The following is a 13,547-nucleotide window of genomic DNA, read 5'->3' on the forward strand; positions in this document are numbered from 1 at the left end:
GTGAACCGCTGAGCGGCCCTGAGTGGCCCTGAGCGGCGGCGGGATGGCCAAGTGGTTGCTGTCCCAGCACCTGGGGGGGGGGGGGGGCGGGGGGGACAGGGCGGGCTGGAAAGGGGCAGACCCAGAGGGAATGGCAGACACCAGAGACACCAGCCCGGCCCCGAGGGGCGGGGGCCCGGGAGGCGGGTCCGGCCCGGGGGCAGGGCCAGGACCGGGTTAAAGGCGGCGCCCTCCCCCGGCTGCTCCTGTCGCCGCCCCAGCCCACGCCGCGATGGCCCGGTCGCCGCTCCTGCCGCTCCTGCCGCTCCTGCTGGCGCTGCTGCTCGGGGTCCCCGCCGAGGCGCGCGCCCCGCTGGACTCGCTCCTCCGGGGGGCGGCCCCCTGCCAGGTAGGGGCCGCTGGGCGGCGGCGGGCGGCTCGCCTCCTCCTCGGACCCGGCCCGGCGGCTCCCCGCGATCTGGGGGGGACCCGCCCCGCCGGGGCCGAAATCCCCTGGTAAACCCCGGGCTCTGGCCGCGCTCTCGGAGGACTTTCGCTTTCCCGTCTCCAGCGGAGACGCTCGCTGTCCCCCCTGCGTCCCCGCCGCCCCGCCCCAGGGTGCACCGAGCACCTGTGCACACCTGGGGGTGGGGTGGGGGGTCAGGGTCTCCTCTTGGGGGTCAGGGGGAGCCCAGACCAGCTGCCAGTGGCGCCCGCATCCCTATCGGATGCGCCTCGGCCAAGGGAGAGCTCCCGGGTCTCCGGGGCCAGCACGCGCCTCGGAGGCGGGGCGGCCGGCTCCAACCCTGGGTGCCTGCGCCCCCACTCGGCTGGAGCCGGAAGTCAGCACTTATTAGGCGCCACCTCCACCGTGGACGTGGGAGGGGTTCCGTGGCCCCGTGGGAGGGGTTCCGTGGGCCCCTGGAGAGGAAGAGGAGTCAGAGCAGGTGTAAGGGCCAGGCTCTGGGAATGAAGTGGCATCAGATGAGCATCCATTAGTCTCCTGCGGTATGCACCTCTGGGAAGGCAGGATTGAGGTCAGGGGCCAGAAGTGCTCTTGCCTCGTCCTTACGGTAAACGGTTCCCCTGGGCCCGAGGTTTCGCCTCACCTGGAGAAAAGCAGGAGCTGTGCATGAATGAATCGCCTGCGGTACACAGGTCTGCCCCGTCTGGTTTGCAGCCAAGCAGATTTAAGGGCTCAGGAAAGCCTCAGAGTCAAGAGTGCGCTCGGGACGGGGCGCTTACCGCTTGGCTCTCCCTTTCTGCAAGGGAACCGAGCAGAGCTAAACGGACTTCCTCCCCCTTCCCCCTGCCCAGGCCGGGCTCCCGTGCCCTCTGGCGCCCCTGGGGAAGCCCTCCTCGCCTCGCGTCAACGTGAGCCTCTACTACGAGGCCCTGTGCGGCGGCTGCAGGGCCTTCCTGGTCCGGGAGCTGTTCCCCACGTGGCTGATGGTCTACGAGATCCTCAATGTCACGCTGGTGCCGTACGGAAACGCCCAGGTACACGGCGCCGGGGACCCTGAGGCGGGGCCGGGACTGGGAGACCCCCGGGGGAGCCGCCGCACTCACCTCGCTGCCTTGCAGGAACATAATGTCAGCGGCAAGTGGGAGTTTTCGTGCCAGCACGGAGAGGAGGAGTGCAAGCTTAACAAGGTGGAGGTGAGCGGCCCCCAGGGCCCCATGGGGGCGGGGCCCGGAGGCCCGGGAGGCTGGGGGGGGGGGTAATGAAGGTAAAATCCGGCTCAGTCGGGATTGGAACCAGCTCTCTCCCCTGCCCATGTGTCTCCGTGCATTGCTTTGCTAACGGGGCCCGTGGTTATTACCAGAGGGGTCCTGGCGTGCTCTGGGCCCTTCTCAGGCCTCTGCCCGCCCGCCCCTAGGCCTGCCTGCTGGACCAGCTGGAGTGGAGCGCGGCCTTCCTAACCATCGTCTGCTTAGAGGAACTGGATGACATGGAGGCCAACCTGAAGCCGGTGAGTGAGACCCTTACGTGGCCTGGGCTGGGGGGCCCCGGCCTTCCCTACCCTCAGGGAACCCAGTTCAAGTCCTGTCCCCAACAGCCACTGTCTGGACGGCCCCAGGGAACTGCCCTCTCCTTTCTACGCCTCAGTCTGTGAACCCGGGGCAGGAGGGTCTCCTGGGGCCCGGGGAGCGGAGGGCGTGTTTTTGCTAGGAGGGGCCTCTGAGCTGGGCTTCCGGGAGCAGGAGGGTGTGGGGACACAGACGATGACCCTCCGCCGGGGTGTGGGGCTGACCAGAAGGCCCGCCCACCTCCCCGGAAGGTTACGAAAAGGAGCTCCCAAAGGAATGACTCTCCTGTCCCGATCAAGTATTCACTCATCAACTATTCAGGCCACCGGGAGGACTCACCCCGAGGCACCCCAGCCCTGTGGAACGCACTGGGGCTAGGAGAGCACAGAGGGGGAGGGAGCCGGAGGGGATGCTGAGGAAGCTGGGGGAGGGGTGCTCCCGGCAGAGGGAACAGCACAGATACAAACTCTGAGGAAAATGTGGGCATCCGGGGCTGACGGTCTGGTCCTAGCAGACTCAGGAGCAGCCTGAGCTTCTGCCTCAGGGGCCTCCACTCAAGCATGTATGAAGCACCTGCTGTTTACATGCGTTGTTACATTGCTCTGGACCCGACTGTCCCTTATTGCCAGGGAGGAAACAGAAACGTGGCCTGGGGGGCCCCGAGGGGGACTGTTGGGGGGATAACAAGGAGACAGCTCAGGCTCACTGGCCCTCCTCTGCCCTCAGTGCCTGCAGATCTATGCCCCGAAGGAGTCCCCTGATGCCATCATGAAGTGTGCCATGGGGGACCGCGGCACTCAGCTCTTGCACAGGAACGCCCAACTTACAGACGCTCTGCAGCCCCCCCATGAGTATGTGCCTTGGGTCGTCGTCAATGGGGTAAGAATCTTGTGGCCCTCGGGTCGGCCCTGGGCAGGGACCGGGGTCATGGATGTACCCACCAGCCTGGGAGATAGGAGGCAGGGGCCAGACGTGGGGCCATTTGCAACCCCTTCCGGGCCTGGCATGGGGTGGTCAGGCAGGTAGCCCTCGTGACCTCCTGTCTTGCTTTGTGCAGAAACCTTTGGAAGACACAAACCAGCTCCTATCCCTCGTGTGCCAGCTGTACCAGGTAAGCCGGAGGGAGGCATCGGGTGCGGGGAGGGTCTCTTTCGGGCCCCCAACTCACGGACTCTCTCCTCCAGGGTGAGAAGCCAGAGCTCTGCCCCTCCCAGGCCAGCTCCCACAGGGACGTCTGCTTCAAGTGACAGCCGCTGCCCTTGGAGGGAGCCCATGGAAGCATGAGCTCCACCTGCCTTCGTTTTTCTGACCCCTGACTCGGCGGCTACAGCTCACCATCCAGATAACGTACACATCCCATGGAGTCCAGACTCAACATTTTACCCCACGATCAGGAATCTACCGCTGAGAATGGTGCTACATCGAAACGAGTTTAATAAACCCTCCCAGGTGTTGTGACCATCAATATCCTTCCATTTCCCCCACCCCCGGCCTGTGACAACTGCTGTTCTTTTGTTTCTATGAGTTTTACTTTTTTAAATTCCACATAGAAATAAAGTCATACACTATTTGTCCTCTGACTTATTTCACTTAGCACAGTATCCTCCAGGTTCCCCCTATTGTCACAAATAGCAAGCTTGCCTTCCATTTTTTTTTTTTTTTGTGGTCAAATAATATTTGTTAAAAAGAATACTGTCCAGCCGAGACCGGTTTAGCTCAGTGGATAGAGCATCGGCCTGCGGACTGAAAGGTCCCAGGTTCGATTCCGGTCAAGGGCATGTGCCTTGATTGTGGGCATATCCCCAGTGGGGGTGTGCAAGAGGCAGCTGTTCAATGATTCTCTCTCATCGATGTTTCTGACTTTCTACCTCTCTCCCTTCCTCTCTGTAAAAAATCAATAAAATATATAAAAAAAATAAAAAACTTGGGAAAATGGTCTCATAATTAAAAAAAAGAAAAAAGAATACTGTCTAGCCGGTGTTGCTCAATGGTTGAGTGTCAACCTATGAACAAGGAGATCCGAGTACCATTCCAGGTCAGGGCATATGCTCCAGTTATGGGCTCAATCCCCAGTAGGGGGCATGCAGGAGGCAGGCAATCAATGATTCCCTCTCATCATTGATGTTTCTCTCTCCCTCTCTGAAATCAATAAAAAAATATAAATATCAATAAAAGAATATCAAAGAAAGAACTTCCTTGGCAGGTCTAATTAGATTTGTCCGGTGATTTACCAGGATGCAGCAGGCATCATTCAGTTTGCTTTGCTGGAAGTTTCTGTAAGGAATCTCAGGTTGGACTCTATCATTGGCTAACTAAAGATGAGAAAGTGGACCAGGTTTCACCTTGCAGTATCTATGCCCCTTAGTAAGTTCTTTAAAAAAAACAAAACAAAACAAAACAAAAAAAAAACCTGCAAGGCAGTTATGCATCAGTTTTCCTGTGAAGTGTGGACCAAAGGGGCCACATGCTGACCTGACAACCTCAGGGGAGACCTGCATGGTGGGCTTGCAAACTCAGAGACCTGAAGGAACCACAAAGGATGGTCTGAAGTTAAACTTTCACTAAAAGCAGTTATGGTGGGCAGTTACGTCTTAGGCAGGTCTTAACTGAGCCTATCTGTCTTTTTGCATCTATGATAACATGTCCTTGAAATGTCTGGGTAACTCGCAACTTCCCTTCTTCTGGAGCCCCTGGGGCACAACCTAATGTGTCTGGACAGGACAGATACCACAGATTCCGTCATTATCATGTTAATTATCCCTGCACCTATCTAAGTATGTGTCCATCATTTTACTTTTTTAAAATGTAATAAATCTTTATTGTTCAGGTTACTACAATTGTTTCTCCTTCTCTGCCCCCCCCCCCCCCCATAGCTTCCCTCTACCCGGTTCCCACCCCACCCTCTGCCCTTACCTCCCCCTCACTGTCCTCATCCATAAGTGTATGATTTTTGTCCAGTCTCTTTCTGCACCTCCCATACCCCTTCCCCCCTGAGAATTATCAGTCCACTCCCTTTCTATTTATTCTGTTTCTCAGATTTTTAATTCACTTGATTTTTAGGTTCACTTGTTGATAGATATGTATTTATTGTTCAGAATTTTTAAAAAATATATTTTATTGATTTTTTACAGAGAGGAAGGGAGAGAGATAGAGTTAGAAACATCGATGAGAGAGTCATCGATCAGCTGCCTCTTGCACACCCCCTACTGGGGTTATGCCCGGAACCAAGGTACATGCCCTTGACCAGAATTGAACCCGGGACCCTTCAGTCCCCAATCCGATGCTCTATCCATTGAGCCAAACCGGTTTCGGCTATTGTTCATAATTTTTATCTTTACTTTTTTCTTCTTCTCTTTCATTTTACTTTTTATCCATCCCAGGGGTGTCCCCCCCCCTCCGGCTTTGCTTTATCCCACCTCCTTAATCTATCACCAATGAATTCCAGGCAATCCACCTAAGTCCCTCCTTTGATTGCAATATATAAATACAAATGTAACCGCCATTCTCCGGAACATTATCTCAATTCATTGAGGTTCTGCTTCCCTGCATGTGTCAACAGTTTGGCTCAAATAAAAAAAATTCTTTACAGGTTTCAATGTGTGTGTGTGTGTGTGTGTGTTATTTGTTTGTTTGTTTTACATTAACAGAAGATTTTATAAACATCAGCTCCCCAAAGTGAAACTTGGTTTCTTGGATGTGGTTGTTGATGAAGTTTACCTGACTCTCCTGTGAATCAAAATGGGACATTTTAAAGCATGTTGGAAGATTTCCACCAAGATCAGTAAAATCTAAAGTCTGTAATACCAGGCCGAGGTACTTGACAGCAGTAATTGCTGAAGGATAATTTTGCCAAAAAAGGTAAAGTCGTGATTCTCACACAGATGTAAAAATGGGCATGTGTTAAAAATTGTTAACTTAAAAAAAATTGTTAACTTATTATTAATGAGGAAAAATGGTCAGGTGTTAACACCATTTTAAAGGAGATCTAAAGAACAAACATATCAGGATATTAAAATGAATATGCAAAGTAAGGCAAAAATAATTGGGGGACAATGTCTTTCCACCTGGCAGAATTCATTTGCATGTCCATAGGCAAAGATTATTTTTTGCTCTTATCAGTTATAACTACAGTTTATAAAAAAAGTGTGGACAAAAGGGGCCACATGCTGACGTGACAAGCAGCTCAGGGGAGTCCTGCATGGCGGGCTTGCAAACTCAAAGACCTAAAGTAACCACAAAGCACGGTCTGAAATTAAACTTTAACCAAATGCAGTTATGGTGGGTAGTCACCTTCTAGGCTGGTATCTTCACTGGCAAGGTCATGCTTTACCTTAACTGAGCCTATCTGTCTTTTTGCATCTATGACAATATATCCTGCAAATGCCTGGGTAACTTGTAACTTCCCTTTTTCTGGAGCCCTTGAGGCACAGTCTAATGTGCCTGGGCAGCAGGACAGATACCACAAATTTCTTCATTATTTTGTTATCATGTTAATTGCTGGCTGTTAATTATCCGCACCCACCTAAGTATATTGCCATAGTATAACCCCCATCTTACAAAGGACACCGCAAAAACTCGAATTATGGAGTCATTTATTAAAAGCTGGCAGCATACGAGGGAGCAAAAGCACTCCAGACAGCTTGCCACATCTGGCTTACACTGGCAGACTATCACAAAGGGATTGGTTACATCTTTGGGTATGGAATGAGGAACCGGTTTCTTGAAAAGCATTTTACAGAGGCGAGATTGAGCAAGTTAGTTATCTAAAGCAGTGTTTCCCAACCTTCTCTCATGATGAGAATCACCTGGTGGAGTTGTTAAAACACAGATTCCTGAATCCCAACTAAGAAGTGCTAAACTAGAATTTTTGGGAACATATAGGTAAAATTGTATACTTAACTAGTGCTCTAAGACAGGTTTTATATACAGAGCACTAAGTTAGGTATGCAATTTTACCTATATGTTCTCAAAAATTCTAGTTTAGCACTTCTTAGTTGGGATTCAGGAATCTGTGTTTTAACAACTCCACCAGGTGATTCTCATCATGAGAGAAGGTTGGGAAACACTGATCTAAAGTATCTATGAATCACTGAATCAACAGAAACACATTATCTGGGACCACCGGGGCAATTTAGGATAATTGTGCTCTTCTGATTCCAGGACCACTGAGTCAACTGAAACTCAGTTATCTGTAGCTACTGAGACAATCCTATCCAATAAAAGAGTAATATGCAAATTAACCATCACTCTGCTACATCCACCAGCCAATCAGAGCAGGTATGCAAATAAACCCAACCAAGATGGCTAGAGCCACAAGAGCAGGAGGGAGATTTGGGTTTCCCAGGCAATGGAGGAAGCCAAGCTTTCCACCTGCCCTTGCTGGCCTAAACCTCCACTCAAGGCTACAAAGTTTCAGTTATAAAAGGTAAACAAATCCAAACAGAAATGGTGGCAGCCACGGAGCTGGAAAGAGCAGGAGGGTAGGGTTGCCCCTGGCAATGGAGGAAGTAAAGCTTTCCACACACCCTGGCTGGCCCAGGCCTCCACTAGAGGCTACAAAGTTTCAATTGTAGAAGGTAAATACATTCCAGATACCAGGGCCTCTGCTTGGGTCGCCAGGGCGCATGGCTGGCCTGCAAACCACCAGAGGCCCCTTGCTCAGGCCACCCACACCCAAAAGGAACCCCCACCCTGATCAGGGACACCCTTCAGGGCAAACCAGCTGGTCCCCACCCATGTACCAGGTCTCTATCTTATCTAATAAATAGTAATATGCAGATTGACCATCACTCCAACACACAATATGGCTGTCCCCATGTGGTCAAAGATCCTGCGCCTATGTGGACACAAGATGGCCACCACAAGATGGCCAGCAGGGGAGGGCAGTTGGGAGGCACCAGGCCTGCAAGGAAGGGCAGTTGGAGATCAACCCTGCAGGGGAGGGCAGTTAGGGGTGATCAGGCTGGCAAAGGAGGGAAGTTGGGGGCAAACAGGCTGGCAGGGGAGCAGTTAGACATCAATTAGGCTGGCATGGGAGTGGTTAGGGGGTGATCAGGCTGGCAGGCAGAAGCAGTTAGGGGCAATCAGGAAGGCAGGCACATGAGCAGTTGGGAGCCAGCAGTCCTAGATTGTGAGAGGGATGTCCGATAGCACGTTTAGGCCCGATCCCACCAGGATTGGGTCTAAATGAGCAGTCAGACATCCCTCGAGGGGTCCCAGATTGGAGAGGGTGGGGGCTGGGCTGAGGGACACCCTCCTCCATGCCCCGTGCATGAATTTCGTGCACCAGGCCTCTAATTTGGAATAATTGAGCTGTCCTGGTTCTCAGAAGAATGTGCTTCAGGAACCAGTGAGATCACAATCAATGGGATATTCAAACCACATCAATGGAGTATTGGGATAGCATATATAAGTTCAGAAAATCAAAATAACTTCATTTTATTTTTTTTTAAATATATTTTATTGATTTTTTACAGAGAGGAAGGGAAAGGGATAGAGAACTAGAAACATCGATGAGAGAGAAACATCAACCAGCTGCCTCTTGCACACCCCCTATTGAGGATGTGCCCGCAACCAATGTACATGCCCTTGACCGGAATCAAACCTGGGTCATTTCAGTCTGCAGACAGATGCTCTATCCACTGAGCCAAACCAGTTTCGGCCAAAATAACTTTCTATCATTTTAGCAAACAAATGCAGAACCCAAACAGCAGTTTCTACCTGAGATGATTGCTACCATACTTCAATGTGTCTATCATTTTACTTTTCATCCAGTCCCAGAGGAACCCCCACCCTTTGCTTTTTTCCCACCTCTCTAATCTATCACCAGTGGGTTTCATGTAACCCATCTATGTCCCCTCCTTTGATTGCAATGTATAAAATAGATGAAAAAACTGCCATTCTCTGAAGCATTATCTCAATCCATTGAGGCTCTGCTTCCTGGCCATTGTCAACAGTTTGGCTCAAATAAACTCATAAAAATTCTTTACAGGTTTGAATGTTTTTATGTTAACAAAAGTTTCCATAGTGCAACCACTGTGGAGAACAGTATGGAGCTTCCTCAAAAAACTGAAAATGGAACTCCCATTTGACCCAGTAATCCCACTCCTGGGAATATATCCCAAGAAACTAGAAACACCAATCAGAAAGGATATATGCACCCCTATGTTCATAGCAGCACAATCTACAATAGCTAGGATTTGGAAACAGCCTACGTGCCTGTCAGCAGATGATTGGATCAAAAAACTGTGGTACATCTACACAATGGAATATTATGTTGCCATAAAAAAGAAGAAATTCTCATCATTTGCAGCAACCTGGATGGAATTGGAGAACATCATGCTGAGTGAAATAAGCCAGTCAATGAAAGAGAAACATCACATGACCTCACTCATTTATGGATGATAAAGAACATTATAAACTGAAGGACCAAAAGATAGATATAGAGACAGTAAAGCAACAAGCAGACTGTCAAATTACAGCGGGGGGGAGGGGGGGAAAGGTGAGGGGGGTAGGGAGATCTGGGGGAGATAAGAGATCAACCAAAGGACTTGTATACATGCATATAAGTACAACCAATGGACACAAAACTCTGGGGAGGGAGGGCATGAATGGGGGGGGGGGAGGGCAATGGCATATGTACACAGATAATAATTTAATTAAAAAAAAAAAGTTTCCATAGAATCAGAACCAGAATATGCTGAAAGGCAATTTTTTTTTTTTTTGTAAAGTGCCATATAATAAATAGTTTATAGTTTTTACAGGCCAAAGTCTTTGTTACAACTCCTCGTTGTAATGACAGCAAACAACACAGACACGAATGGGCACAGAAGTTTGAATTTCATGTAATTTTCACATGCCCCATATTATTTTGATTTCCCTCTGACTAATGCCAAAATGTAAGAAACATTCTTAGTTCGTGGGCTTCACAAAAAGAGGCAGTGACAGGATCTGGTCCGCAGGCTGCAGTTTGTGACATCCTATTCTTGTAGGTGAATGCATAGGTTTCCGTGGAAACTCACATTTTCCCTTACAGTAAAACGGGAAATACCATGGGTATATGATTATTTGTGCAGCAGCAGAGTTGCTGCCAAACAAATTACTGCACGTAATGTGCTTGGAACAGTGCCTAACAATTTCATTATTATTGTGGCACTAAGGTCAGAAGCCCAGCTAAAAGTCAAGACCAAGGTCAAGTTCTGGACCCGTGGAACTGTAGCCCCACCTCCAATACCGTGAGTCTTTGTGGGATTAGACTTCCGCCCCGGTAGCTGACATGGCCACTAGTCCGCGCTCCTACTCAGGAATCTCGCGAGAATCTGGAAATAGGAAAAGCTAAAACAATAGAGCGTGATTGGCCATCTCAGTGCGAGAGGTGGGACGACAGGCGTAATGGTGGTCTGAGATTGGTCAGTGCGGTCTAAGATGGTAAGATAATTACCCATAGGCCAGTGGAGAAAGGGGCGGGGAAACGCGAGTGATACCTCAGTAATTGGCAGGCGTGGTGGGATGCGATGCTTGTGATTGGTCTACACGGCCATGCGTGTCTTCGTTCAGGGATTGGCCGAGGGGTAGGATGTCGGCCTTTTATTGGATGACATCTCTCAGGGCGGGCAAAGCGGAGCACCGAGCAGTCAGCACATCCCGGGGGCACGATTGGTCGCGCCGGGCAGGCTGGCCCGGAGCGCCGGTTCCTGGATCCCCCGAGCGCGATGGCGTCGGGTGGCTGGCGCTGGCTGCGCGGCCTGTGGGCCGTGGGGCAGCCCATGTTCCAAGGCCGCGCGCTGCTCTTTACCAACACGCTGGGCTGCGGCGTTCTCATGGCGGCGGGGGACGGCGCGCGCCAGTCCTGGGAGATCCGCGCCCGGCCCGGCCAGAAGTTCGACCCGCGGCGCTCAGGTGAGAAGGCCGATGCCGCTAGTCCTTGACCCCAGGGGACCTTTGACCCGACCTCAGATTTGGAAACCCCGGGACCGTACCCGCGGGCCATGACCCCTAATCCGTGGGCCGAATCCCCGGCAGGACCCTGGATCTCCGCGAGCACCCTATAATCTGACAGCCGCTGACAGCCCCTGTCCGGGTCTCCCCTCCCACCCGGGCCTCTGCCCCATCCCTTCCCCAGTCTCCATTTCCTCCAGCTTGGAGGAGGGTGTCCATCCACTCCCACCCTTCGAGTCTGGTCCCCTCCCACCCCTACATCTGCATCCCTCCCCCCTGCATTGAATTTCATGTAATGGGAAGCTGCGCCCGGGGTAGTCAAGGACACATGGTGGCGGGACCCCCGGCAGCCTGGGAGTGTGCCCGGGCCTGATTTCCCTTTCTGCTGTGCTTCGGTTTCCTTCCCTGGAAATAAGGGCGCTGGTGGAGTCCTCTCGCAGGGGGGTGAAGGGATGAGGTGAGGTGTAAAAGCAGCCCCTGGAAGGGTGCCTGGCAGTGGGAGAGGATCCGGGTGGTCTCAGGAAGGGCGTTGGGCTTACCCAGGGAGAGAGGGGAGGGGGAGGTTTCAGGTACTGACCTGCCCCCCCCACCCCCTTGGACTGCCCTCAGTGAGCATGTTTGCTGTGGGCTGCAGCATGGGCCCCTTCCTACACTACTGGTACCTCTGGCTGGACCGCCTGCTCCCTGCGTCCGGCCTCCGTGGGCTTCCGAACGTCCTCAGGAAGGTCCTCGTCGACCAGCTGGTGGCCTCTCCCCTGCTGGGTGTCTGGTACTTCTTGGGTAAGGAGCCCCGTGAGCTGAGCTTTGCAAACCCTCATGGGCCAGGAGGGGCAGAGCAGCCTGTGTTAGGGAGGATGCACCTCCCTTGGTGGGTGGTCCTGGACTGGAGGCCCGGTCCCAGGACAGACCTCGTGGGGACAGGTGTGAACAGCGGGAGCACAGACAGTGGTACTGAGGGTAGGAGGGATGAGGACAGTGTCTGATGGGGCTGCCCTGGGGGGAAGGGTTGGAAGGGGTTCCCAGAGGGAGGAACTCTGAAACTTGAAGGAGTCAGCAGGTAGAGCAATAGCCTGGAGGAAGAAGAGCTGAGCCTGGGGTTTGATGGGTCAGTCACCCCAGCCTTTGCCTCTAGGAAGAAAGTTCTCCCTGTTCCCCACCCCGCAGGCTTAGTTTCCTCGTCTGGGAAGGACAGGTAATAAAAGCCTGAGCATCAGGAAGGGCGTGTCTCTGTCCCTCAGGTGCACCTGCCTCCCGCGCTGTGTTTCTCCACCTACCACACTGCTGAGCGGGCCTTTAACTGTCAGGTTCCTCTGCCTGGGGCAGTGGTCTCTCAGGGTCCTTCCCCTGGGGCTCCATCATCTGGGCTCCCTAACCTTTGACACCGCATCTCTTCCCCAGGTATTGGCAGCCTGGAGGGCCAGTCCCTGGAAGAGAGCTGCCAGGAGCTTCGGGACAAGTTCTGGGAATTCTACAAGGTGGGCATGCTATCCCGGGTCCCGCCCGCCCCATTCATTGTCCTCCCCGCCGCAGCTCCCCGGCCCCACCCTTAACCCCACTCTGTGCCTCCCCGCAGGCTGACTGGTGCGTGTGGCCTCCTGCGCAGCTGGTGAACTTCCTCTTTGTGCCCCCCCAGTTCCGAGTCACCTACATCAACGGCCTGACCCTGGGCTGGGACACCTACCTGTCCTACCTGAAGTACCGGGTGAACACAGTGGCCAGGCCGGGCGCCCAGGAAACTGCTCAGGGGCCGCACATGTGAGCCCGTGGCAGTCCACTCCCCTCCAGGGTGAGGGCCTCCGGTGCCCTGACAGTCCGCACCCCCGGGTTGGCAGGCGGAAGCTGATCACCAGCAGAGTGAAGACTGAGCCCCTCAGCTCTCTAACGGGACCTTAGCCAGGTCCCTGCCTCATCTTTTCAGTGAGGCTGACTCCAACCCCCAGACAAGTGGAGAGCTTGGTGAGGAGCCTGAAGGAAGGGATGGACAGATCCCAGGCTCCCTGACACCCCCAGCAGGAGTGGCCCGGTGCGGACTGAGTTGCCCCACCCCCTGGACTAGATGCCAGCTGACCACACACTGGGTGGGAAGGGGGATGGGCCCAAAGCAGGGCAGGGCCCTGGGCTGAATCCTAGCCCCACCTCCACTCCTGGGCACCTGGCTGGGCTGCCCCTTCCAAGCCCACGACCAGGCCTGTCTTCCCACCTGGAACCTAACATGAGATGGACAGTCATCCCCCAGGTCTTCTCACCGTTAGCACTGGGCCCCAGCCCCCAGCCCGCCCCAAGCCCTCTAAACGAACTGATTTGGCTCAGTGGATAGTGTCGGCCTGCGGACTCCAGGGTCCCCGGTTCGATTCCGGTCAAGGGCATGTCTCTTGGTTGCAGGCACATCCCCAGTAGGGTGTGTGCAGGAGGCAACTGATCAATGTTTCTCTCTCATTGATGTTTCTAACTATCCCTCTCCCTTCCTGTAAGAAAATAAAATACATATTTAAAAGAAAAAAGAAAAACTACTGGGCTCTGAGCCCTAGGGACATTGTCTGTCCACTCAGCAGGGCCTAGCCTGGAGCCAGCCCCCAGGATCCGGAGCTGGGCAGCACCAG

General features: G+C 53.2%; 2 protein-coding genes across 2 annotated transcripts; both read left to right on the forward strand.

Annotated features, from left to right (window-relative positions):
• Nucleotides 1-214: 214 nt before the first annotated feature.
• Nucleotides 215-3,580, forward strand: IFI30 (IFI30 lysosomal thiol reductase). Its single transcript, XM_084884177.1, has 7 exons — nt 215-388; nt 1,297-1,479; nt 1,564-1,638; nt 1,860-1,952; nt 2,737-2,889; nt 3,068-3,121; nt 3,195-3,580. Exons 1-7 carry the CDS (start codon nt 272-274, stop codon nt 3,255-3,257), a joined length of 738 nt encoding a protein of 245 aa, XP_084740303.1. The 5' UTR covers nt 215-271; the 3' UTR covers nt 3,258-3,580.
• A 7,036-nt stretch (nt 3,581-10,616) lies between these two features.
• On the forward strand, nt 10,617-13,437 carry MPV17L2 (MPV17 mitochondrial inner membrane protein like 2). Its single transcript, XM_084884792.1, has 4 exons — nt 10,617-10,908; nt 11,557-11,727; nt 12,346-12,422; nt 12,521-13,437. The coding sequence occupies exons 1-4, from the start codon at nt 10,722-10,724 to the stop codon at nt 12,704-12,706; spliced, it is 621 nt and encodes a 206-aa protein (XP_084740918.1). The 5' UTR covers nt 10,617-10,721; the 3' UTR covers nt 12,707-13,437.
• The last annotated feature ends 110 nt before the right edge of the window (nt 13,438-13,547 follow it).

This window comes from Pipistrellus hanaki, assembly GCF_964339955.1.
Source record: "Pipistrellus hanaki genome assembly, chromosome: 5".
Classification (NCBI taxonomy): domain Eukaryota; kingdom Metazoa; phylum Chordata; class Mammalia; order Chiroptera; family Vespertilionidae; genus Pipistrellus; species Pipistrellus hanaki.